Source organism: Marmota monax, unplaced genomic scaffold (assembly GCF_021218885.2).
Source record: "Marmota monax isolate L192 unplaced genomic scaffold, Marmota_monax_Labrador192_F-V1.1 WCK01_AAM20220418_F8-fsc00012, whole genome shotgun sequence".
Classification (NCBI taxonomy): domain Eukaryota; kingdom Metazoa; phylum Chordata; class Mammalia; order Rodentia; family Sciuridae; genus Marmota; species Marmota monax.
This window is the reverse complement of record NW_026695227.1, coordinates 32046747-32066814: the sequence shown is the minus strand read 5'-3', so window position 1 is coordinate 32066814 and position 20068 is coordinate 32046747. Positions and strand designations below refer to the sequence as shown.

Here is a 20068-nt window from a genome sequence, read left to right as displayed (position 1 = left end):
TGCATGAAAAATTACGTGAAAGTGCTTACCACAGTGCCTAGCATCTAGTAAAGCCTTAGATTGTCACTGATTCTTATGTTACCTGTGTATACAGCCAACTGAATTTTATCCTTTCTGAACCTAGATAAGTTTATTTGTGATAAGTACCCTATGTAATTATTTTTTTTTCTAGGGCAGTCTTATGAAATTCGAATGCTAGACAATAGGAAACTTGGAGAACTTCCAGAAATTAATGGCAAGTTGGTGAAGGTAAAAGAAAAGGAGTAAATCATTCTTCTGTACAATATGCTTTTACTGACCCTTTTTGATTGATTTTTTTCTTTCTTTCTTTCTTTCTTTTTTGTCTAATATTCTTTTGTTTTCATTAAGAGTTTAATGGTTTATCTTATCGGTTACAATTGGCTGGAGGAGTGTGAAGCTAGTGTATTTTTTCTTTGGAGTCAGATTAAGCTCCCCCTCTTCACATGGTTTTTTTTCAAAGATGCAGAAGGCTTACTAGTTCATGTCCAGGGTAGTCCCGTGGCTCAGTGAAGTTCTTTTGGGTGGAGTAAAGTAACCTCCTTGACTGTGTGTGTGTGTGTGTGTGTGCTTGCGTGTGCTGCTAGGGATTGAACCCAGGGTACTTTACCACTGAGCTACAAGGTCTTGCTAAGTTGTGATCAATTGGCCTCAAACTTGTGATCCTCCTGCTTCAGCCTCTCAAGTTACTGGGATTACAGGCCTGCACTACCTCTTCTGGCTTCTCCTTGTGATCTTTAGATAAACTTCAGTGGCTCTTTGGATACTTGGTCCTTATAGCAAGGAAAACAGAAACTGCTATTTATGAATAGTTGTTCTTTTTGTCTAGACTGACAGTAAGGATTTTGAGAAATCATAACACAATTGGGACAAAGGACTTTTATGAGCAGCTGTAAAAGTGGTGGTAGGGACTAAAAGGCACCTCCACAAGGGAAGTGTAACAAAAGAAAAGTTGATGGAAATGGGCTGTACCAACCCTAAGTGTTTTCAGGTTATGTCTGGTTAGCAAGCAGGGAATGTGATGAGTTTTTCATATATACCTGAAGAACTGAGCCAGATATTATGTAGTGTAAGAGTAGAAGCATATAGAAATGCTTCACATAGGAGTCCTAACAGTTAACTACAAAGACTATATGTGGGCTGGGGTTGTGGCTCAGCAGTAGAGAACTTACCTAGCACATGTGGAGGCCCTGGGTTCAATCCTCAGCACCATATAAAAATAAGTAAGTAAAATAAAGGTATTGTGTCCAACTATGACTAAAAAATAAATACTTAAAAAAGATTATATGTGAGAAATTATAAAATTTATCCTGACACAGAACTTGGTATCTGGCACAGGTTTTAGAGGGAAATAATCTTAAGAAAACTTTAGATTTTGTCTAAAAACCCAATTAGCAATGACTCAACTAGTTTTCCTTTGTCAGTGCTGATTTTCAAGACAGCCTGTTAACTGGTTTTGTTGTTCCTTTTAGAGTATATTCCGCGTAGTGTTCCATGACAGAAGGCTACAGTACACTGAACATCAGCAGTTGGAGGGCTGGCGGTGGAACCGACCTGGTGATAGAATTCTTGATATAGGTGAGTTAAGACAAATGCCTTTAAGGATGGACTGAGAATTGTTTTCTTTAGCTGACATTTACATTAATTCATATGCTTCAGAGGCTCAGTTAGCATGAGCCTCGAAGTGGTTATTTACTAAACACAAAAAATTATTTGTATGATGGTATCAAAATTGAAATTGGAAGTATAAACATTTCACTTTTGTAGCAATTGCATCCATGACTTCAGGGTGGTTTTGTTTTGTTTTTAAACTGTGGGAAAATATGATAACATGTAATATTATAATGTATTATATAAAATTTATCTTTTTAGCTATTTTTAGCTGTACAATTCAGTATTAAATACATTTACTTTATTGTGCCACCATCACCACCATCCATCATCTCCAGGACTTTTTTCATCTTGCAAAACTGAAATTCTGTACTCATTAAACAATAATCACCCCTCTCCTTCCTAGCCCCTGTGTCCTCTATTTTGCTGTCTCTATGAATCTATGAATGGATTACTGTAGATACCTCATGTAAATAAAATCATACAATATTTATCCCTTTGTGACTGAGTTCTTTTACTTAGCATAGTGTTTCCTCCATGTTAGAATTTCTTTCCTTTTTTTTTTTGTGTTGTGTGTGTACATGCATATATGTGTATGGTATTGGGGATCAAACCCAGGGCCTTGTACGTTTAGAATTTCTTCCCTTTTTAAGGCTAAGTAATATTTCATTATATTTATATACTACATATATACTACATTTTATTTATCTATTCATCTGTTGATGAACACTTTTTAGCTATTGTGAATAATGCTACTGTGTACCTGGATGTACAAATATTTGAGTCTCAGGTTTCATTTCTTTGGGGTATATACCCAGAAGTGGGATTGCTGGATCACAGAATTAAATTCTAATTTTTTTGAGGAAGAACTATTTTCTACAGTGGCTGCACATTTTACATTCCCACCGGTAGCGCTCAAAGGTTCCAATACTTAATGTGTGTTTGTGTGTGTATGTGTATCTGTGTCTATGTGGTATTAGAAATCAAACCCAGGGCCATATAAATGTCAGGCAAGCACTATACCATTGAGCTACAGCCCCAACCTATGAAATTTTTTTTTTTTGAGAGAGAGAGAGAATTTTTTAATATTTATTTTTTAGTTTTCAGTGGACACAACATCTTTATTTTTATGTGGTGCTCAAGATCGAACCCAGCGCCCTGTGCATGCCAGGAGATCATGTTACCGCTTGAGCCACATCCCTAGCCCTCAATTTTTTTTTTTAAATAGCTATTGTAATGGGTGTAAAGTGATATCTCATTGTGGTTTTGATTAAATTTTCCTTAATAATTAGTGATGTTGAGCATCTTTTCATAAGCTTACTGGCCCTTTGAATAGCATTGTGTGTGGTGTGGGTGCTACTGGGGATTGAACATTGGGGCACTCTATCATGAGCTATACCCTCAGCCCTTTTTAATTTTTTTTATTTTGAGATAGGCTCTAAGTTGCTGAGGCTGGCCTTGAACTTGCAATCTTTTTGCCTCAGCCTCCTGAGTTTCTGGGATTATAGGCATGCACCATTGCCCCCAGCAGTTGGTTAATATTTTCTATTGGTAGATATAGTTGTTAAGCAAGCTTAAGAACTACTGATTTTACCTGAGAAATCAGTGGTTCTCAAACAGTTATCCTGAGATTTGTATGAGAAATTGACCTTAGATGAATCCAACACAACTAATATTGTGGAATGGGATCTATTTGATGCTTTCTTGTTTGAATCATTGATGCCAAAACAGGAGTTTAGTTATAGCATGGGGTTGATAATAAGTAATATCACCTAACCTTATCTCTCTAGTTTGAATATTAATAGGAAAAGTCAGGGAATGATATTTGAATATACACCAAGTGGAATACAAAGTAAGGTTCTACTAAAATCCATTAAAAATTTTCCCTCTTTTTTTTTTTAACTTTATTTTATTTTTTAATTGTAGTTGGACACAATACCTTTATTTTATTTATTTATTTTTATGTAGTGCTGAGGATCAAACCCAGCACCTTGCACATGCTGTGTTAGCATTCTACCACTGAGCCACAACCCCAGCCCCCAATTTTTTTCTTCTTGAGCATATTTGTCACTGTGTTATAGGATTACCTGGTGACTTGGTAAGTCAGCATCAATCTTTGTTAAATTTTTCATGCTTCTGTCTGTGATATAACACTTTCTGCCTTTGTACAGGCACTGCTGCACCTGTCTAGTAATCCTCTCAATGTGCTTCCAGCAGTAACACAAACCTTCAGACTATAAATAAAACTCATCATAAATTACAGTTTTTGTGATAGTAGAGCTGGTATATAGACCTAACTTATTTTCAAATATAATTTTAGCAAATTAAAAGAAAACTGTCTTAAAATTGCCTGATTTCAAAGACTTGGTCAAATGGAAGAAAGGTACTCAAAAGGAGAATACTTCAGTCAATGTTAACTTTTATTTTCTTCAGTGTTGGGGATTGTATCCAGGGCCTTGTGTATGTTAGGGAAATGCTCTACCACTAAGCTCTACCCCTAGCTCCCAGTTTTAACATTAATCAAATTTTACATTGGCAATAAAGAGAAATCCATAAGGATTTTAGGGCTGGGGATGTGGCTCAAGCGGTAGCGCGCTCGCCTGGCATGCATGCGGCCCGGGTTCGATTCTCAGCACCACATACAAAGATGTTGTGTCCGCCGAAACTAAAAAAAATAATAAATAAATATTAAAAAATTTTAAAAAGAGAGATTATGGATTTTATATCCCCCAAATTTTAGTAACTAGGGATGAGGGATGTAAGAATGAGTGCTTTCTTACATAAATCTGAGCAGTCTTGGGTGTGATGGCACATGACTTATTCCAGCTACCTGGGAGGCTTAAACCAGAAGATCACTTGAGCCCAACAGTTTGAAGCCAGCCTGAATAACACAGCACGACTCTATCTCAAAACAAAACAAAGTAAAACAAGGAGCCCTCATAACCATTCAATGATTACCATTTTGTTTCTTAGATATCCCAATGTCTGTGGGTATAATCGATCCTAGGGCTAATCCAACACAATTAAATACAGTGGAGTTCTTGTGGGACCCTGCAAAGAGGACATCTGTGTTTATTCAGGTAAGGCCTTGCAAATGTATTTCCAGTTATGAAGAACATCTCTTACTACCAGTTTGTTTCTTAATGGATGATATGTGTTAAATATGAAATTTTTTTGAGTGCTGGGGTTTGAACCCAGGACCTCACTACTGAGCTACACCCCTAGCCCCTAAATTTGAATTCTTTTCAGGGTTTTAACCTGTCATGTACAAATTCCTCAACATGTGCCTAAGCATGGAGGAGTTTTTTAATTGCTCTTCTAATTACCCAAATTTATTTATTTATATCTTCCTAAAATTCCTATTAATGGCTGCATAATATATCATTTTTTGGTTGTACCATTAACTCACCTAACAGTTATTTAGCGTCTAAATTGTTCTGATTCTCCCGGTTATCTATAAGGATATTTTGAATATCTGTATACTTAAAATTGAATTTGCATATCTCATTTATACTTTGGGTAGTTTCCCCAAAAATCTTTATTTTAATGATAGCTATTAGTTTGTTTAGTACTTAACATTGAGATAGTTACTGTGTTAAATGAACACTTTGTATATATAACTTTAACGTTTATAATACTGTGGAGTAAGAACAGTCTTTGAGGCTTAGAAAGATTGAGTAATTTTTAAGTTTTTAAATTAAAAAAAATTTTAAGTTGTGGATGCACACAATACCTTTTATTTTATTTATTTATTTTTATGTAGTGCTGAGGATTGAACCCAGGGCCTCACACATACTAGGCAAGCGCTCTACTACTGAGCTACAACCAGCCCCAAGATTAAGTAATTTACTCAAGCTAGTAGGTTATCAATCAGACAAGGTTCTATTGTTAAGATTCACCAGTTTTAGACTTTATGCAGTAGCCAAGCAAATATTTTTCATCTATTACTGTGAGCTTCCATATTTTCACAGCATGAAGTTTGCCTCCTCTTTCTAAAGTCCACCTTAAAAATGAAACAGTACTAACATAAATAATTTCTCTTTTATGTGAACTCTGTATTCTCTGAAGCAGTTAATAAATTTAGTTCCTCACAATAGCTTTTGATAGCATGAGATATGTATATCTACTTTGTTTACATTCTTAAATCACTTACATTTTTCTCAATTCCTACATTAGACTGTATGTTCTTCAGAATGCAAAATGGAGGAAAAGTCTTTTGTAGGTATTCATAAATGTTTGTTAAAGGTTTTGCTGTTTGTAATTTCTCAAAAAATATTGTTGACTAGCTAGTAGTACTAAAGCCTTGATGTTGTATTCCTTTCAGGTACACTGTATTAGCACAGAGTTCACAATGAGGAAACATGGAGGAGAAAAGGGGGTGCCATTCCGAGTACAAATTGATACCTTCAAGGAGAATGAGAACGGGGAATATACTGAGCACTTACACTCAGCCAGTTGCCAGATCAAAGTCTTCAAGGTATTCCTGGGCAGTGGGCTGGACCTTGGATACTTTTTTCTTATCTTTCTATTTTAACATTAGTTACTAAGAAAGTCAACTTGTCATTTTGCAAAAACTGCAAAGTCAGTCTAAGTTAGAGTCATTGAAATGACTGCTGAGATGCATGTTAGTTTATGTGGGTATAGGCATGGAATAATGGGAACTTGGAAAAGGGGGCTGTATGCAAAAAAGAAAGAAAAAGAATTCTCATTAAAAACTCTTAAAGCCTGTTGAAGTTACAAGCTCTTTTAAAGCTCACAAAAATTGTGGAGAGTTGACTAATTTAGTTTTATTCATACCTGATCTTCTTTATTTTGATCTTTCTTTTTATCACATGGATAAATACATTCTTATTGCAAATGACTCATTAATATAAAAGTATTCAAAGCACAACACTGAAATTTCCCTTAATCACTCTTACCCTAACTCCCCAACTTCTTCCCAGAGATAGCCACTGATATAACATGGTATATACACTTCTTCCCTTTTATGCTTTTATATACATGCATGCATAGGTATTCACATATTTTTCTTTATTTGAAACATAAATAAAATTATACTATATAAATCATTTTGAGACTTGATTTTTTTTTCAGTTAACTATGTACGTCAGAGATCTTCCCATCTGTCTTATTCTTTTCCAATTGTATCAAACATTTAAATTTCCTGTTTTCAGACTTAGATAGGGTGATGCATTTCATCATACATCATTGTACATACCTGTTTGTTTCAGATGTGAATATTTAAGTTTTTAAAATTAATATTGTTAACCAGGTATGGTGGTGCACACCTGTAATCCTAGCTATTTGTGAAGCTAAGGCAAGAGGATTTCAAGTTCAAGGCCATCCTGGGCAATTGAAGGAGACCCTGTCTCAAAATAAAAAATAAAAAGGGTTAGGGATGTAGCTCAGTGGTATCTGACACAAGGCCTAGGTTCAATCTCCATTGCCAAAAAAGAAAAAAAGTTATATTGTTGGGTTAAAGAGTGAGTACTTGAGGTTAAAATAGAACATTTCTCATTTCAGCCCAAAGGTGCAGACAGAAAACAAAAAACAGATAGAGAGAAAATGGAGAAACGAACACCTCATGAAAAGGAGAAATATCAGCCTTCCTATGAGACAACCATACTCACAGAGGTAAAAAGGATTTCTTTTGGTGACAATTTTAGTCCATAATTTTAACTCTTTTTGTGTATGTGTGGTGCTGGGACTTGAACCCAGGGCCTTGTATGGCTAGGCAAGCGTTCTACCACTGAGCTATACCTATGACCCATTAATTTTTACTCTCTTAAAGAAAAATCTGTCATTTCTAGCCTGTCTAAATTTACTTCTGAGCATACTTCTTTTTTGCTTATGGAGACCTCTGAGGAATTAAGATTTACTAATCAAGATGTTTTATTCAAGGAATAATATTTTAATGGAACACTAGAATTAAATATGCTTTTTCATTATCTAAGTTATCCTTTGTTTTTAGTGTTCTCCTTGGCCTGAGATCACCTATGTCAATAATTCCCCATCACCTGGCTTTAACAGTTCCCATAGCAGTTTTTCTCTTGGGGAAGGGTAAGTCTGGGAAATGAAATTGGCTTTTGTTTGTACTAAATATGTATTCTTTCATTAGTTTCTGTTAACTTTCCAAATCAATATTTGGTCAGTCTTGATGAAGTTTTACAGTATTAGAGGTTTGGATTATCTTCAAAGGAGATTGAAACAATTTTATATATAGCCCTTTTCCCTCCCCTCTGTTTCCCCTCATTCTTGAAATGGCGTTAACTATTAGAGCATTAATGGTCAGATTTTAGTGATTTTTGGAAAGCTGGGGGATACCAGGGATTGAAATCAGGGGCACTTAACCACTGAGCCACATCCCCACTCCTATTTTGTATTTTATTTAGAGTTGCTTAGCACCTCTCTTTTGCTGAGGCTGGCTTTGAACTTGTGATCCTCCTGCCTCAGCCTCTGTTACCACTGGGATACAGGTGTGCACCAGCACCTGTCTTGCTTATTTAGGCTTCTTGATTTACCTTATTTTTGCTCGTGTTGTGGTTATGTCACATCGTGGTCAGATTTGCACCAGGAAGTGGTCATTGGCAACTGGAAAAACAATTGTATAGACACTAAAATTTGTTTTATTACTTGTTAAGAATGTTCCTAACACCTAGTTATTGTGGATCTGCGATCATTGGGGAAAGTAGTTTGAAGATGATGGTTAAAATAAAGTTTTAGAATTATCTGTGGGATTGCATTTAATCTTGGCATATTACATTTCACTATCAGAGATAATTGAAAGTTGGTGTAGAACCCTGCCCCAATTTTAAAAAGTCTTTAAAAATCTTACAGTCTTAGCATTTAACATGTATTCTACATAGCCATATTGTAACTTGGAAATAGGCTACTAAAAAGTGTGAGCATATTGTTTGTTTATAATGTTTATTTTTTGGATTTATTTAGGCTCTATGTTTGACCTACTTCTTAAAGTATTTAATTAAGGTAGCTTAAATATTTAAAATGAAGTAATTAAGCATAAAAGAGGCATTTATTTGTAGAAGGTCTATATATAACCAGGGCCCTGAGATAAATTAATTACTGTTTTTTAAAATTATATTAAGTTTTAATACCAAATTTTAGCTAAGGCTAAAAAGAGAAAAAACATTTTTTGTTGTTTATTTTAAGGGACAGGGTCTTGTGATCTTCTTGTCTCAGCCTCTGAAGTACCTGGGACTATAGGTGCACACCACTGTACAAAGCTAAAAAAAAAAAAGACCTTTTGGAAACAAAAATTTCTTGTCATCCACAAGGATGGTGCAATCTTCTTATAGGAACTTTAAATATTTATATGTGGGTTAAAGTTTGTGTTTTAAATTTTTCTCTTTTTTTTTGTCCTGTACTTCATTATTAGGATAATTTTTTTTCCATAAAAAAGATAAGCGTTAGGGAAAAAAGATGATCCATAGACAAAAGAAAGCATAAAGAAAAATCACGGGTGTGGAGATAACTCTTGGATCACAAATTAGATAGCACTAATTTTTAAGCTGTTTTAAAAGTAATTGTTTTTCATTAGAAAAGTATGCAGTTCATAAATTTTCTTTCAGTATTTTTCCTTTATGTATATGTTTACCTACTTAATATAGTACTAATAGTAGTAAAATACTAGTACTTTTATATCCCCACATTTTTCATTCTAATCCGTTTCTGTTAATAGCATTTATTTATTCATGAGTGCTGGTAATTGAACCCTGGGCCTTGTGCTTTCTAGGCAAGTGTTTTACCATTGAGCTATATCTCTAATCCCTTATGTTATGTTATTATTTTCTCATCAGTTTCACTTTTTAAAATTTTGATAGTTTTCTTAATTTCCTTAGTAATAAAAGTGTTGCAAATGACAGTTTCTTCTCTCCTCCCTGAAGTTTTCAGGTTAATTAACACATAACTTAAAGTTTTGATCAAAGAATAAGAATGCTTTATGAGAGTATACAGATTTTTTAAGTCTCTGGCTTAGGAGTTACTGTGAAGATGAAGAATGAGATAATGGACCCTACTATGAGTCATAGACTGATGCTTTCATTTTAAATGTTTCTTTAGAAATGGTTCACCAAACCACCAGCCAGATCCTCCCCCTCCAGTCACTGATGTAAGTCTAAATTTAAATGTCAATTATTTGCAATGTCTAATAATATTTTGATGACTCTGCAATTATGATATGCCCAATTTTTAAGGAATATTATTCATTCATGAAGCAAGCATTCATTAAATTTTTTTCTGTAGGAACTGGAAATACGAACACGTAATGGAGGACCCTTGGGGATTTTTTTTGTTTTGATTTTTTGAGACAGGGGTCTCACTATGTTGTTCAGACTGGTATCAAGTTTGTAAGTTTCAGGGATCCCTCTATTTCAGCCTCCTGAGTGGGACTACAGGAACCCTTCAATTTGAGGAGTTTACAGTTTAGTGGGAAAGATAAGGATGGAGGGAAAGATAAGGATAGAGCTTCTTGGATAGAGAAAGAGATTGATGTAGTATAAACAACTTCCAAACAAGCGAAGCCTGTCTGAGTAGGTGTGTGGGTGGGTGGGTGATGTCTGGCTATGTAATACACCAGTGAATCTATTTAATTACCAAAAACATGCTTTCTTCCTTTCAGAACCTCCTGCCAACAACCACACCTCAGGAAGCGCAGCAGTGGTTGCATCGAAACCGTTTTTCTACATTCACCAGGCTTTTTACCAACTTCTCAGGTTAAATTTGCTTTACTTTTGATATGAGCAAATCATTCAAGGGTCTTCTGTTATCCTGATAGACAGGTTTCTAATATTAGCAAATGCCATAATTCCATTCTTCTTAAAGCTGAGTAATATTCCATTGAATATATATAATACATTTTCTTTATCCATTTATCTACTGAAGGACACCTATGTGGGTTCCAAGTCCCCCTATATGCATTTCATTAGTGTATTTTTTCATTATTATTATTATTATTATTATGTACTGGGGATTGAGCCCAGGGGCACTTTACCATTGAGCCACATCCTAGGCCATTTTATTTTTTTTATTTTGAGACAGGGTCCCATTAAACTGCTTAGAGCCTCACTAATTAGCTGAGGTAGGTCTTGAACTTGCAATTCTCCTGCCTTAGCCTCCCAAGTTGTTGGAATTTCAGGCATGTGCCACCGTGCCCAGCTTAGTGCATTTTTTTGATGAAATGAATTTCATAAATCTTTCAGACTTTGTCACCATCTGGAGCTGTGCTGTGAGAGACTTAAAAAGAAACACTTCTTGGTTTGAATTCACTTTAATTTTAAAATACTTATTCCATGCAGTACTTCTAAAAATGTATATTCCATACATAATTTTATCAAGGGGCATTTGTAGGTAAAAATTTTCCGTTTGATATCACTATATTGTATTTTATTTATACAGTTCCCTTTTATTTAGTATCTTCTTTTTAAATTTTTGTTTTAATTAGTTATACATCACAATAAAATGCATTTATATATCATACATAGATGGGGTATGATTTCTCATTTTTTATTTATTTTTATGTGGTGCTGAGGATCTAACCCAAGGTCTCGCACGTGCAAGGCAAGAGCTCTACTGCTGAGCCACAGCCACCGCCCCTCATTTTTTTTTAAATGAGAATTTTTTTCTAAGGTTATATACTATTGTGATCAATTTATTTATATGTGGTGCTGAGAATCAAACCCTGAGCTTCACATGGGCTAGGCAAGCATTCTACCACTGAGCTCTGATCCCAGCCCCTTCATTTTTCTGATTGTACATGTTGTAGAATTACATTTAGTCATATATATATATATATATATATATATATATATATATATATATAGAGAGAGAGAGAGAGAGAGAGAGAGAGAGAGAGAGATAAAGTAATAATGTATATTTCATTCTACTGTCCATCCTATCCTCATATCCCGTCCCCTCCCCTCCCTTCACTACCTAACTCTATTCTTCCTTAGTGCCCTCACCATTGTGAACTAGCACCACATATTAGAGAAAACATTCCACCTTTGGTTTTGGGGGATTGGCTTATTTTGCTTAACATGATATTCTTCAACTCCATCCATTTACTGGCAAATGCCATAATTCCATTCTTCTTAAAGCTGAGTAATATTCCATTGAATATATATACTACATTTTCTTTATCTATTTATCTACTGAAGGGCACCTATGTGGGTTCCAAGGTTTAGCTATTATGAATTGAACTGCTATAAACATTAAACATAGGTGTGGCTCTGTCACTGTAGTATTTAGCATCTTCTATGTACCATCTTCTATAGTAGGAATACACAAATTGATAAGGCATACTTCCTGATCAAAGACTTCATTTATCATCTAGTATATAAAAAGCTCAAATCAAAATAAAATCCCAGTAGATAATGTTCCAACACACATTTGTATCAAGTGAGATGTTCAGGGGAGAGTCTGATGTATTAAGGAACATATGTGACATGTGAAGTGAATCTTGAGGGATGAGAAGAGGAACCTATTGGTTAGACAGTCAAGGATATTTCAGGCAGGAAGAACAACTTGCTCATTCAGCACCACCAGCATGATGAAAGCATAGGGTTAAGTGAAGAAGTTCATTGGATGAGACTTAGGAGATGATGCAGGGACCAGGTAATAAAGAGCCTATGTACCATGCAAAAGATCATGGGTTATAACATTACCGGTGATGAGGTATACTTGTAATAGAGTCCATCTTAATAGGTATTAACAAAGAGAATCTTTGCCTTTATCACCCATTTTCTTACATTTATTCCAGGGGCAGATTTATTGAAACTAACTAGAGATGATGTGATCCAAATTTGTGGCCCTGCAGATGGAATCAGACTTTTTAATGCATTAAAAGGCCGGTATGTAATTAGTGTTAAATATCAATGAAGGAGCTGGGGTTGTGGCTCAGTAGTAGAGTGCAGGACTTGTGCTGTGAGGCACTGGGTTCAATCCTTAGTACCACATAAAAATAAAAAAGGTATTGTGTCCATCTACAACTAAAAAAATATATATATATATATATATATATATCAATGAAGTTGAATTTCAGGTGAATTTGGGTTCAGGGATTCTTCACAATATTTTGCACAATTAAATGCATTGTGTCAAAACTTTTTTAAAAAGAAAATACTAGGTATGTACCAAGTAAACACAGATAAAAAAAATCCTTTCTTAAACTTACAATTGATTCCCCATAATACCCCATTTTTTGCAGTAGTGGGGAGCTTACCCAGTGCCTTGTACATGCTAAGCAAGTGCTGTTCCACTGAGCTACTTCCCTAGCCCAATTTCCAGGTAGTTTTTTTCATCCAATAAATCTGTATGTCTTTATCATGAGCCAGTTACTATTATAGGCTCTGGAGACATATTCATGAACAAAACAGACAAGTACCCATTGTTACAACAGAGTTTACTCTTTTTTTTTTTTTTTTTTTTAACTGGTGAGTTTACTTTCTAGTAGGGAGAAAACTATATATAAATAATAAATTTTTTGGATAGTGAGGGCTTTAAAGGCAAATAAAACAAATGTGCAAAAACAAGAGAATGGGCTACAGAGTACAGAGAAGATGGTCAGGAAAGAGGTCTATGAGGAGAGGATATTTAAATTGTTATGAGAAAGATGAAGGAGCTATGGAGTCATGAGGGAAGAACATTCCAGGCAGAAGAAACAGCAGGTACTAAAGCCCTGAATCAGTTTTAACTGGAGAACAGATCATTCCAAAGTTTTGGGGGAGGATTTATCTATTTTTAATGTGGTACTGAAGAGCAAATGCAGGGTCTTAGGCATGCTAGGCAAGTGCTCTACCACTGAACTATACCCCCTGCCCCCAGCCCTGGGTTGGAATTATTTAAGTGTATGTTTACAAATTATACTTGTAATAAAGACTAATTTGAAGTTCTTTTGAGATTTAAAATAGTTTTAAATACATAGTAGTAATATTGATGGAAAAAACAGAGGTCAATGACAATAGACCCAAATAACTAATAAATTTTGGAGAATTTATATTTATAATATTACAAGGGATATTGAGTCAGATTGGCTATAATCTTGGAAAATATTAAGGAAAGAGATGAAATTCAGTTGTAAGCAACTTAGGGGAAAAAGAATGGCTCTTTCATTTTAAGTGTATTATCTAAAGAATGTTTAGAAATAGAAAGGAATTAGATGATCAGATCAAGAGGTAAATGTATACCTTAGAGTAAGAAGTAAGAGGCCAGAAAGGGCTTAGAATACTTAGGAGAAGGTAAGATTCTTCAGTTTACTATATTAGCATTTTTTAGTGAAATGTTTATCTTGAGCCTTATCCATAAAGCAGTGATTCATACATTTTTGGACATTTCTTACCTTTTCACCAAAGATCACAAACTTAAATGACTACAGGGACCACATAGATATTGTAAAGGAATGACAGTCAAAATTTAGGGTTCAGTAAAGAATGCACACACCATGTAAGGATAACATGATTGCTTTCATGCGAGAATGGGGTTCCTGGACTGCTAGATTTGAATTTTCAAGAAAAGTCAAAATTCACAGGTTTATCTGATGCTTCCTGTTGGAACTAGTTCAGTTTAAACAAACAAAAGCCACCACAGGTGAACTAGTAAAGCTGGCAAATGAATTGTATGATTTGCCTGTTTTCAATCCCTGCTCTATACTATTAATGTAGAAATACAAGTTTTTCTTTAAAATGAACCTACCATAAAATATGCAAGATTAACAACCCTTTTCTTTACTGCATAGGATGGTGCGTCCAAGGTTAACCATTTACGTCTGTCAGGAATCATTACAGTTGAGGGAACAGCAGCAGCAACAGCAGCAGCAACCACAACAGAAGCATGAGGACGGAGACTCAAATGGTACTTTCTTCGGTAGGTTGTTCTGGGCAGACCAGGATAGATGAAGAAAGGTGAAGAGATGATTTATGGCCATGTTGGTAATTGCTCACATTTATTGAGCTCCTAACATATGTCAGGTACTATTCCCAACACTTTTTACACACTTTAATTTTTACAACTAATAATTTCCTCTTTGTTGTGAATTTTATTGTTATCTCCAACATTTAAATGAGGAAAATAAGGCCTAGGGATATTAAATATTAACTTGCCCTAAGTCACACAGCTAGCAAGTACCAGCTAGGATTGATTTGTGAGTCCTTCTGAAAAGTGAGCATTCTTAATGATTAGATTACCTGCAAAGTCAGAGAACCTTTGTATTGACTACTGTTGCTATTTCTCCTTTGCAGTATACCATGCCATCTATCTAGAAGAACTGACAGCTGTTGAATTGACAGAAAAAATTGCTCAGCTTTTCAGCATTTCTCCTCGCCAGATCAGCCAGATTTATAAGCAGGGGCCAACAGGAATCCATGTGCTCATCAGTGATGAGGTAGGTTTTTTAGTACAGTTGAATTTCGTACAGATGATAATTAGTTTGTCAGGGCACCATGTAACAACAGCAAGATTAGTTCCACTGGAGAGGAGTTCGGTTTTTCTAGACAGGAGTTTTCTAAACTTTCTTTTTTATTTAATTTTTTTTTTTTTAAGATAGGATCTCACTATGTTGCCTAGGCTGGCCATGAACTCTTTTTTTTTTTTTTTTTTTAATTGTCCTTTTTAGTTATACATGACAGTAGAATGTATTTTGACATACTATACATACATGGAGTATAACTTCCCATTCTTATGGTTGTAAATAATGTGGAGTTACACTGGTCAGGTATTCATATATGAACATAGGAAAGTTATGTTCAATTCATTCTACTGTCTTTCCTATTCCCAAACTTCCTCCCTTCCTTTCATTCCCCTTTGTCTAATCCAGTGAACTTCTATTCTCTGCCCCCCATCCCCAATTGTGTGTTAGTATGCAATTCAGCCTTTGGTGTTTGGGGATTGGCTTATTTCACTGAGCATGATAATTTCCAGGTCCATTCATTTGCCTGCAAATGCCATAATTCCATTCTTATTCTTTTTTTTTTTTTTTTTAACAGATGGACAGCATGACTTTATTTTATTTATTTATTTTTATGTGGTGCTAAGGATTGAACCCAGTGCCTCACATGTGCTAGGCAAGCACTTTGCCACTGAGCTACAGCCCCAGCCCCAATTCCATTTTTCTTTATGGCTGAGTAATATTCCATTGTATATATATATACCACATTTCTTTATCCATTCATCTGTTGAAAGGCACCTAGATTGGTTCCATAGCTTAACTATTATGAATTGAACTGCTGTGAACATTGATGTGACTACATCACTATAGTATGCTGATTTTAAATCCTTTGGGTATATATTGAGGAGTGGGATAATGGGTCAAGTGGTGTTTCTATTCCAAGTTTTCTGAGGAATCTCCATACTGCTTTCCAAAATGGTTGCACCAATTTGCAGTCCCACCAGCAACGTATGAGTGTAATTGTTCCCCCACATCCTTGCCAACATTTATCATTACTTATATCCTTTTTTTTAAATATATATATTTTTTTCGTTGTAGATAGACACAATGCCTTTATTTATTTATTTACCTATCGGTCTGTTTATTTATTTATTTATTTATTTATGAGGTGTTGAGGATCGGACCCAGTGCCTCACATGTGCTTGGCAAGCATTCTACCATTAAGCCACAATCCCAACCCCTATCATTCCTTATAGTCTTGATAATTGCCATTCTGACTAGAGTGAGATGAAATCTCAGTGTAGTTTCTATTTGCATTTCTCTTATTGCTAGAGATGTTGAACATTTTTTCATATATTTATTGCTTGATTATATTTCTTCTGTGAAGTATCTGTTCAGTTCCTTTGCCCATTTATTGATTAGGTTATATGTTTTTGTGGTAGTAAGTTTTTTGAGTTCTTTATATATTTTGGAGATTAATGCTCTGAGGTGGCAAAGATTTTCTCCCATTCCTAAGGCTTTCTGCTCATGTTCTTGATTGTCTCCTTAGCTGTGAAGAATTTTTTTTTTATATACCATCCCATTTATTGTTTCTTGACTTTACTTCTTGTGCTTTAGGAGTCTTATTGAGGAATTCAGTTCCTAAGCCAACATTATGGAGTTTGGGTCCTACTTTTTCTCCTAGTAGATATAGGGTCTCTAGTCTAATGCCTCGGTCCTTGTTCTACTTTGAGTTGAGTTTTGTGCAGGGTGAGAGATGGGGTTTAATTTCATTTTGCTACATATGGATTTCCAGTTTACCAGCACATGTGTTGAAGGGGCTATCTTTTCTCCAAGGTATGTTTATGGTGCCTTTGTCTAGTATGAGATAACTGTATTTATGTGGGTTTGTCTTTGTGTCTTCTATTCTGTGACATTGGTTTTCATGTCTGTTTGGTGCCAATATCATGTCGTTTTTGTTACTATAGCTCTGTAATAAAATTTAAGGTCTGATATTGGGATGCCTCCTGCTTTAACTTTTCTTGCTGAGCACTGCTTTGGCTATTCTGGGGCTCTTATTTTTCCAAATGAATTTGATGATTGCTTTTTCTATTTCTAGGAAGAATGTCATTGGCATTTTACTAGGAATTGCATTAAATCTGTATAGCATTTTTGGCAGTGTGGCCATTTTGACAATGTTAATTCTGCCTATCCAAGAACAGGGGAGATCTTTCCATCTTCCAAGGTCGTCTTCAATTTCTTTCTTTAGTATTTTATAGTTTTCATTGTAGAGGTCATTCACCTTTTGTTAGATTGATGCCCAAATATTTTATTTTTTTCAAGGCTATTATGAATGGGATAGTTTTCCTAATTTTTCTTTCAATTGATTTATTACTGATGTATAGGAACATAATTGATTTATGGGTGTTAATTTATATCCTGCTACTTTGCTGAATTCATTTATGAGTTCTAAAAGACTTTTTTTTTTTAGTACTGGGGATTGAACTCAGGGGCACTCGACCACTGAGTCATATCCCAAACCCTGTTTTGTATTTTATTTAGAGACAGGGTCTCACTGAGTTGCTTAGTGCCTCACTTTTACTGAAGCTGGCTTTGAACTTGTGATCTTCTTGTCTCAGCCTCCTGAACTGCTGGGATTACAGGCGTATGCCACCATTCCAGGCTGATTTCTAAAAGTTTTTTTGGTCTTTAAATATAGAATCATGTCCTCAGCAAATAAGGATAGTTTGAGTTCTTCTTTTCCTGTTCTTATCCCTTTAATTTCTTTCTTCTGTCTAATTGCTCTGGATGGAATTTCAAGGACTATGTTGAGTAGAAGTGGTAAAAGGGGCATCCTTGTCTTGCTCTGGTTTATACAGGGAATGCTTTCAATTTTTCTGTATAGAATGGTGTTGGGTTTGGTTTTACAATGTTGAGGTATGTTCCTACTATGCCTGGTTTTCTAGTGTTTTGAACATGAATGGATGCTGTATTTTGTCAAATGCTTTTTCTGCTTCTATTGAGATAATCATGTTTTTTTTTTAGTTGTTGATGTACCTTTAATTAATTAATTAATTAATGTACTTATTTATATGCAGTGTTGAGAATTGAACCCAGTGTCACACATGCTAGGCAAGTGCTCTACCATTGAGCTACAACTCCAGCCCAATCATGTGATTCTTTTCTTTAAGTCTATTGGTGTGATGAATTATATTTATTGATTTCTGTATGTTGAACCAACTTTGCATCCCTGGAATGAACTCCATTTGATCATGGTGCACTGCCTAGCATGTTTTTGTATGTGATTTTCCAGTTTTTTATTAAGAATTTTTGTATCTATGTTCATCAGGGATATTGGTCTGAAGTTTTCTTTCCTCAATGTGTCTTCGTCTGGTTTTGGTATCAGGGTGATACTATCTTCATAAAATGAGTTTGGAAGAATTCCTCCTTTTCTATTTCATGGAATAATTTGAAGAGGATTGGTGTTAGTATTTCTTTGAAGGTCTGGTAGAACTTGGCTGAGAATCTGTCTGGTCCTGGGCTTTTCTTTGTTGGTAGGCTTTTGATGGTGTCTTCAATTTCCTTGCTTAAAATTGATCTGTTTAAATTTTCTATGTCCTCCTGATTCCACTTGGGTAGTTTAAATGTCTCTAGAAATTTGTCATTGTCTTCTAGATTTTCTATTTTATTAGAGTCTAAATTTTCAAAATAGCTTCTAATTATTGTCTGTATTTCGGTAGTGTCTGTTGTTATATTTTCATTTTCACCACAAATTTTAGTAATGTGAGTTTTGGCCATGAACTCCTGAACTCAAGTAATCCTCCTACCTCAGCCTCCTAAGGAACTGGGACTATGTTCCACTATGTCTGTGGCTAAGACTGTTTTTGCTTTCTTACTTCCTTCATAACATAATTTCTTTTCTTTTCTTTTCTTTTTTTTGGTACTGGGAATTGAACCCAGGGATGCTTTACCACTGAGCTACATCCCCAACCTTCTTTTAATATTTTTCTTTTCAGACAGAGTCTCAAAAGTTGCCAAGGCTGACATCAAGTTAGTAACCATCCTGTCTCAACCTCTCAAGTCACTAGGATTACAAACATGCCCCACCAAACTCAGCCTAATTTAAAAATTTTAAAATAGTTGTAAAAGATTTACCATTTGGGGGAAAAGGAGTTGTAAAAGATGACATTCCTGCGCACATCATGATATTTAAGAATGAAATGGTTAGCCAGGTGCGGTGGTGCATGCCTATAATCCCAGTGACTTGGGAAGATTGCAGGTTCAAAGACAGCCTCAGCAACATAGTAAGACCCTGTCTCAAAATAAAAAATAAAAAGGGCTGGGGCGGGAAGCTGGGGCTGTAGCTTATTGGTAGAGCACTTGACTAGCATGGGTGAGGCACTGGGTTCGATCCTTAGCACCACAGAAAAAGTAAATAAATAAAGTCATAAAAATATATATTTTTTAAAGGGGAAGGGGCTGAGGATGTGGCTCAGTGGGTAAGCACCCCTGGGTTCAATCCCTGCTGTCCCCCAAAAAAGAGTGAAATGGTTTCATTACTATTCTAATTGCATTCCATGTAATTTAAGTACAACAGTGATCCACCCCCCCCCCCATATAGAGGATCAGAATTATAGGAGTGATTAAATACAGATACCAACCATTTAAAAAAATACATAACCATGATTTTCTTTATGAGTTAGAATTTTTATATTATTCCTATGTTTCCTTTAACCCATATTTCCATTTGCCTCTCCCATAGACTTCATTTTTATTTTTTCCTATAATACTAGGGATTGAACCCAGGGGTGCCCCAGCCCATTTTTTTAAATTGATCTATCTATCTATCTATCTATCTATCTATCTATCTATCTATCTATTTATTGGTACTGGGGATTGAACCCAGTGGCACTTAACTACTGAGCCACATTCTCAGTCCTTTTTTTAAAATATTATTTTTAATTGTAGATGGACCTTTATTTTATTTATTTATTTTTATGTGGTGCTGAGGATCAAACTCAATGCCTCATACGTGCAAGGCAAGTGCTCTGCCGCTGAGCCACA

General features: G+C 35.2%; 1 protein-coding gene across 3 annotated transcripts in view; it reads left to right on the top strand.

Annotated features, from left to right (window-relative positions):
• The window catches only part of Tfcp2 (transcription factor CP2), a 64554-nt gene that overhangs the window by 40834 nt on the left and 3652 nt on the right, over nt 1-20068 (top strand). For 2 of the 3 annotated variants that reach the window (XM_046436341.2, XM_046436340.2), the window contains exons 3-13: nt 173-249; nt 1491-1596; nt 4603-4709; nt 5954-6106; nt 7153-7263; nt 7601-7689; nt 9709-9757; nt 10268-10361; nt 12404-12494; nt 14378-14505; nt 14880-15022. In XM_046436341.2, coding sequence (XP_046292297.1) covers nt 173-249; nt 1491-1596; nt 4603-4709; nt 5954-6106; nt 7153-7263; nt 7601-7689; nt 9709-9757; nt 10268-10361; nt 12404-12494; nt 14378-14505; nt 14880-15022 — 1148 coding nt within the window. The remainder of the gene's footprint in view (nt 1-172; nt 250-1490; nt 1597-4602; nt 4710-5953; nt 6107-7152; nt 7264-7600; nt 7690-9708; nt 9758-10267; nt 10362-12403; nt 12495-14377; nt 14506-14879; nt 15023-20068) is intronic. The other variant, XM_046436342.2, reaches the window with a different exon arrangement.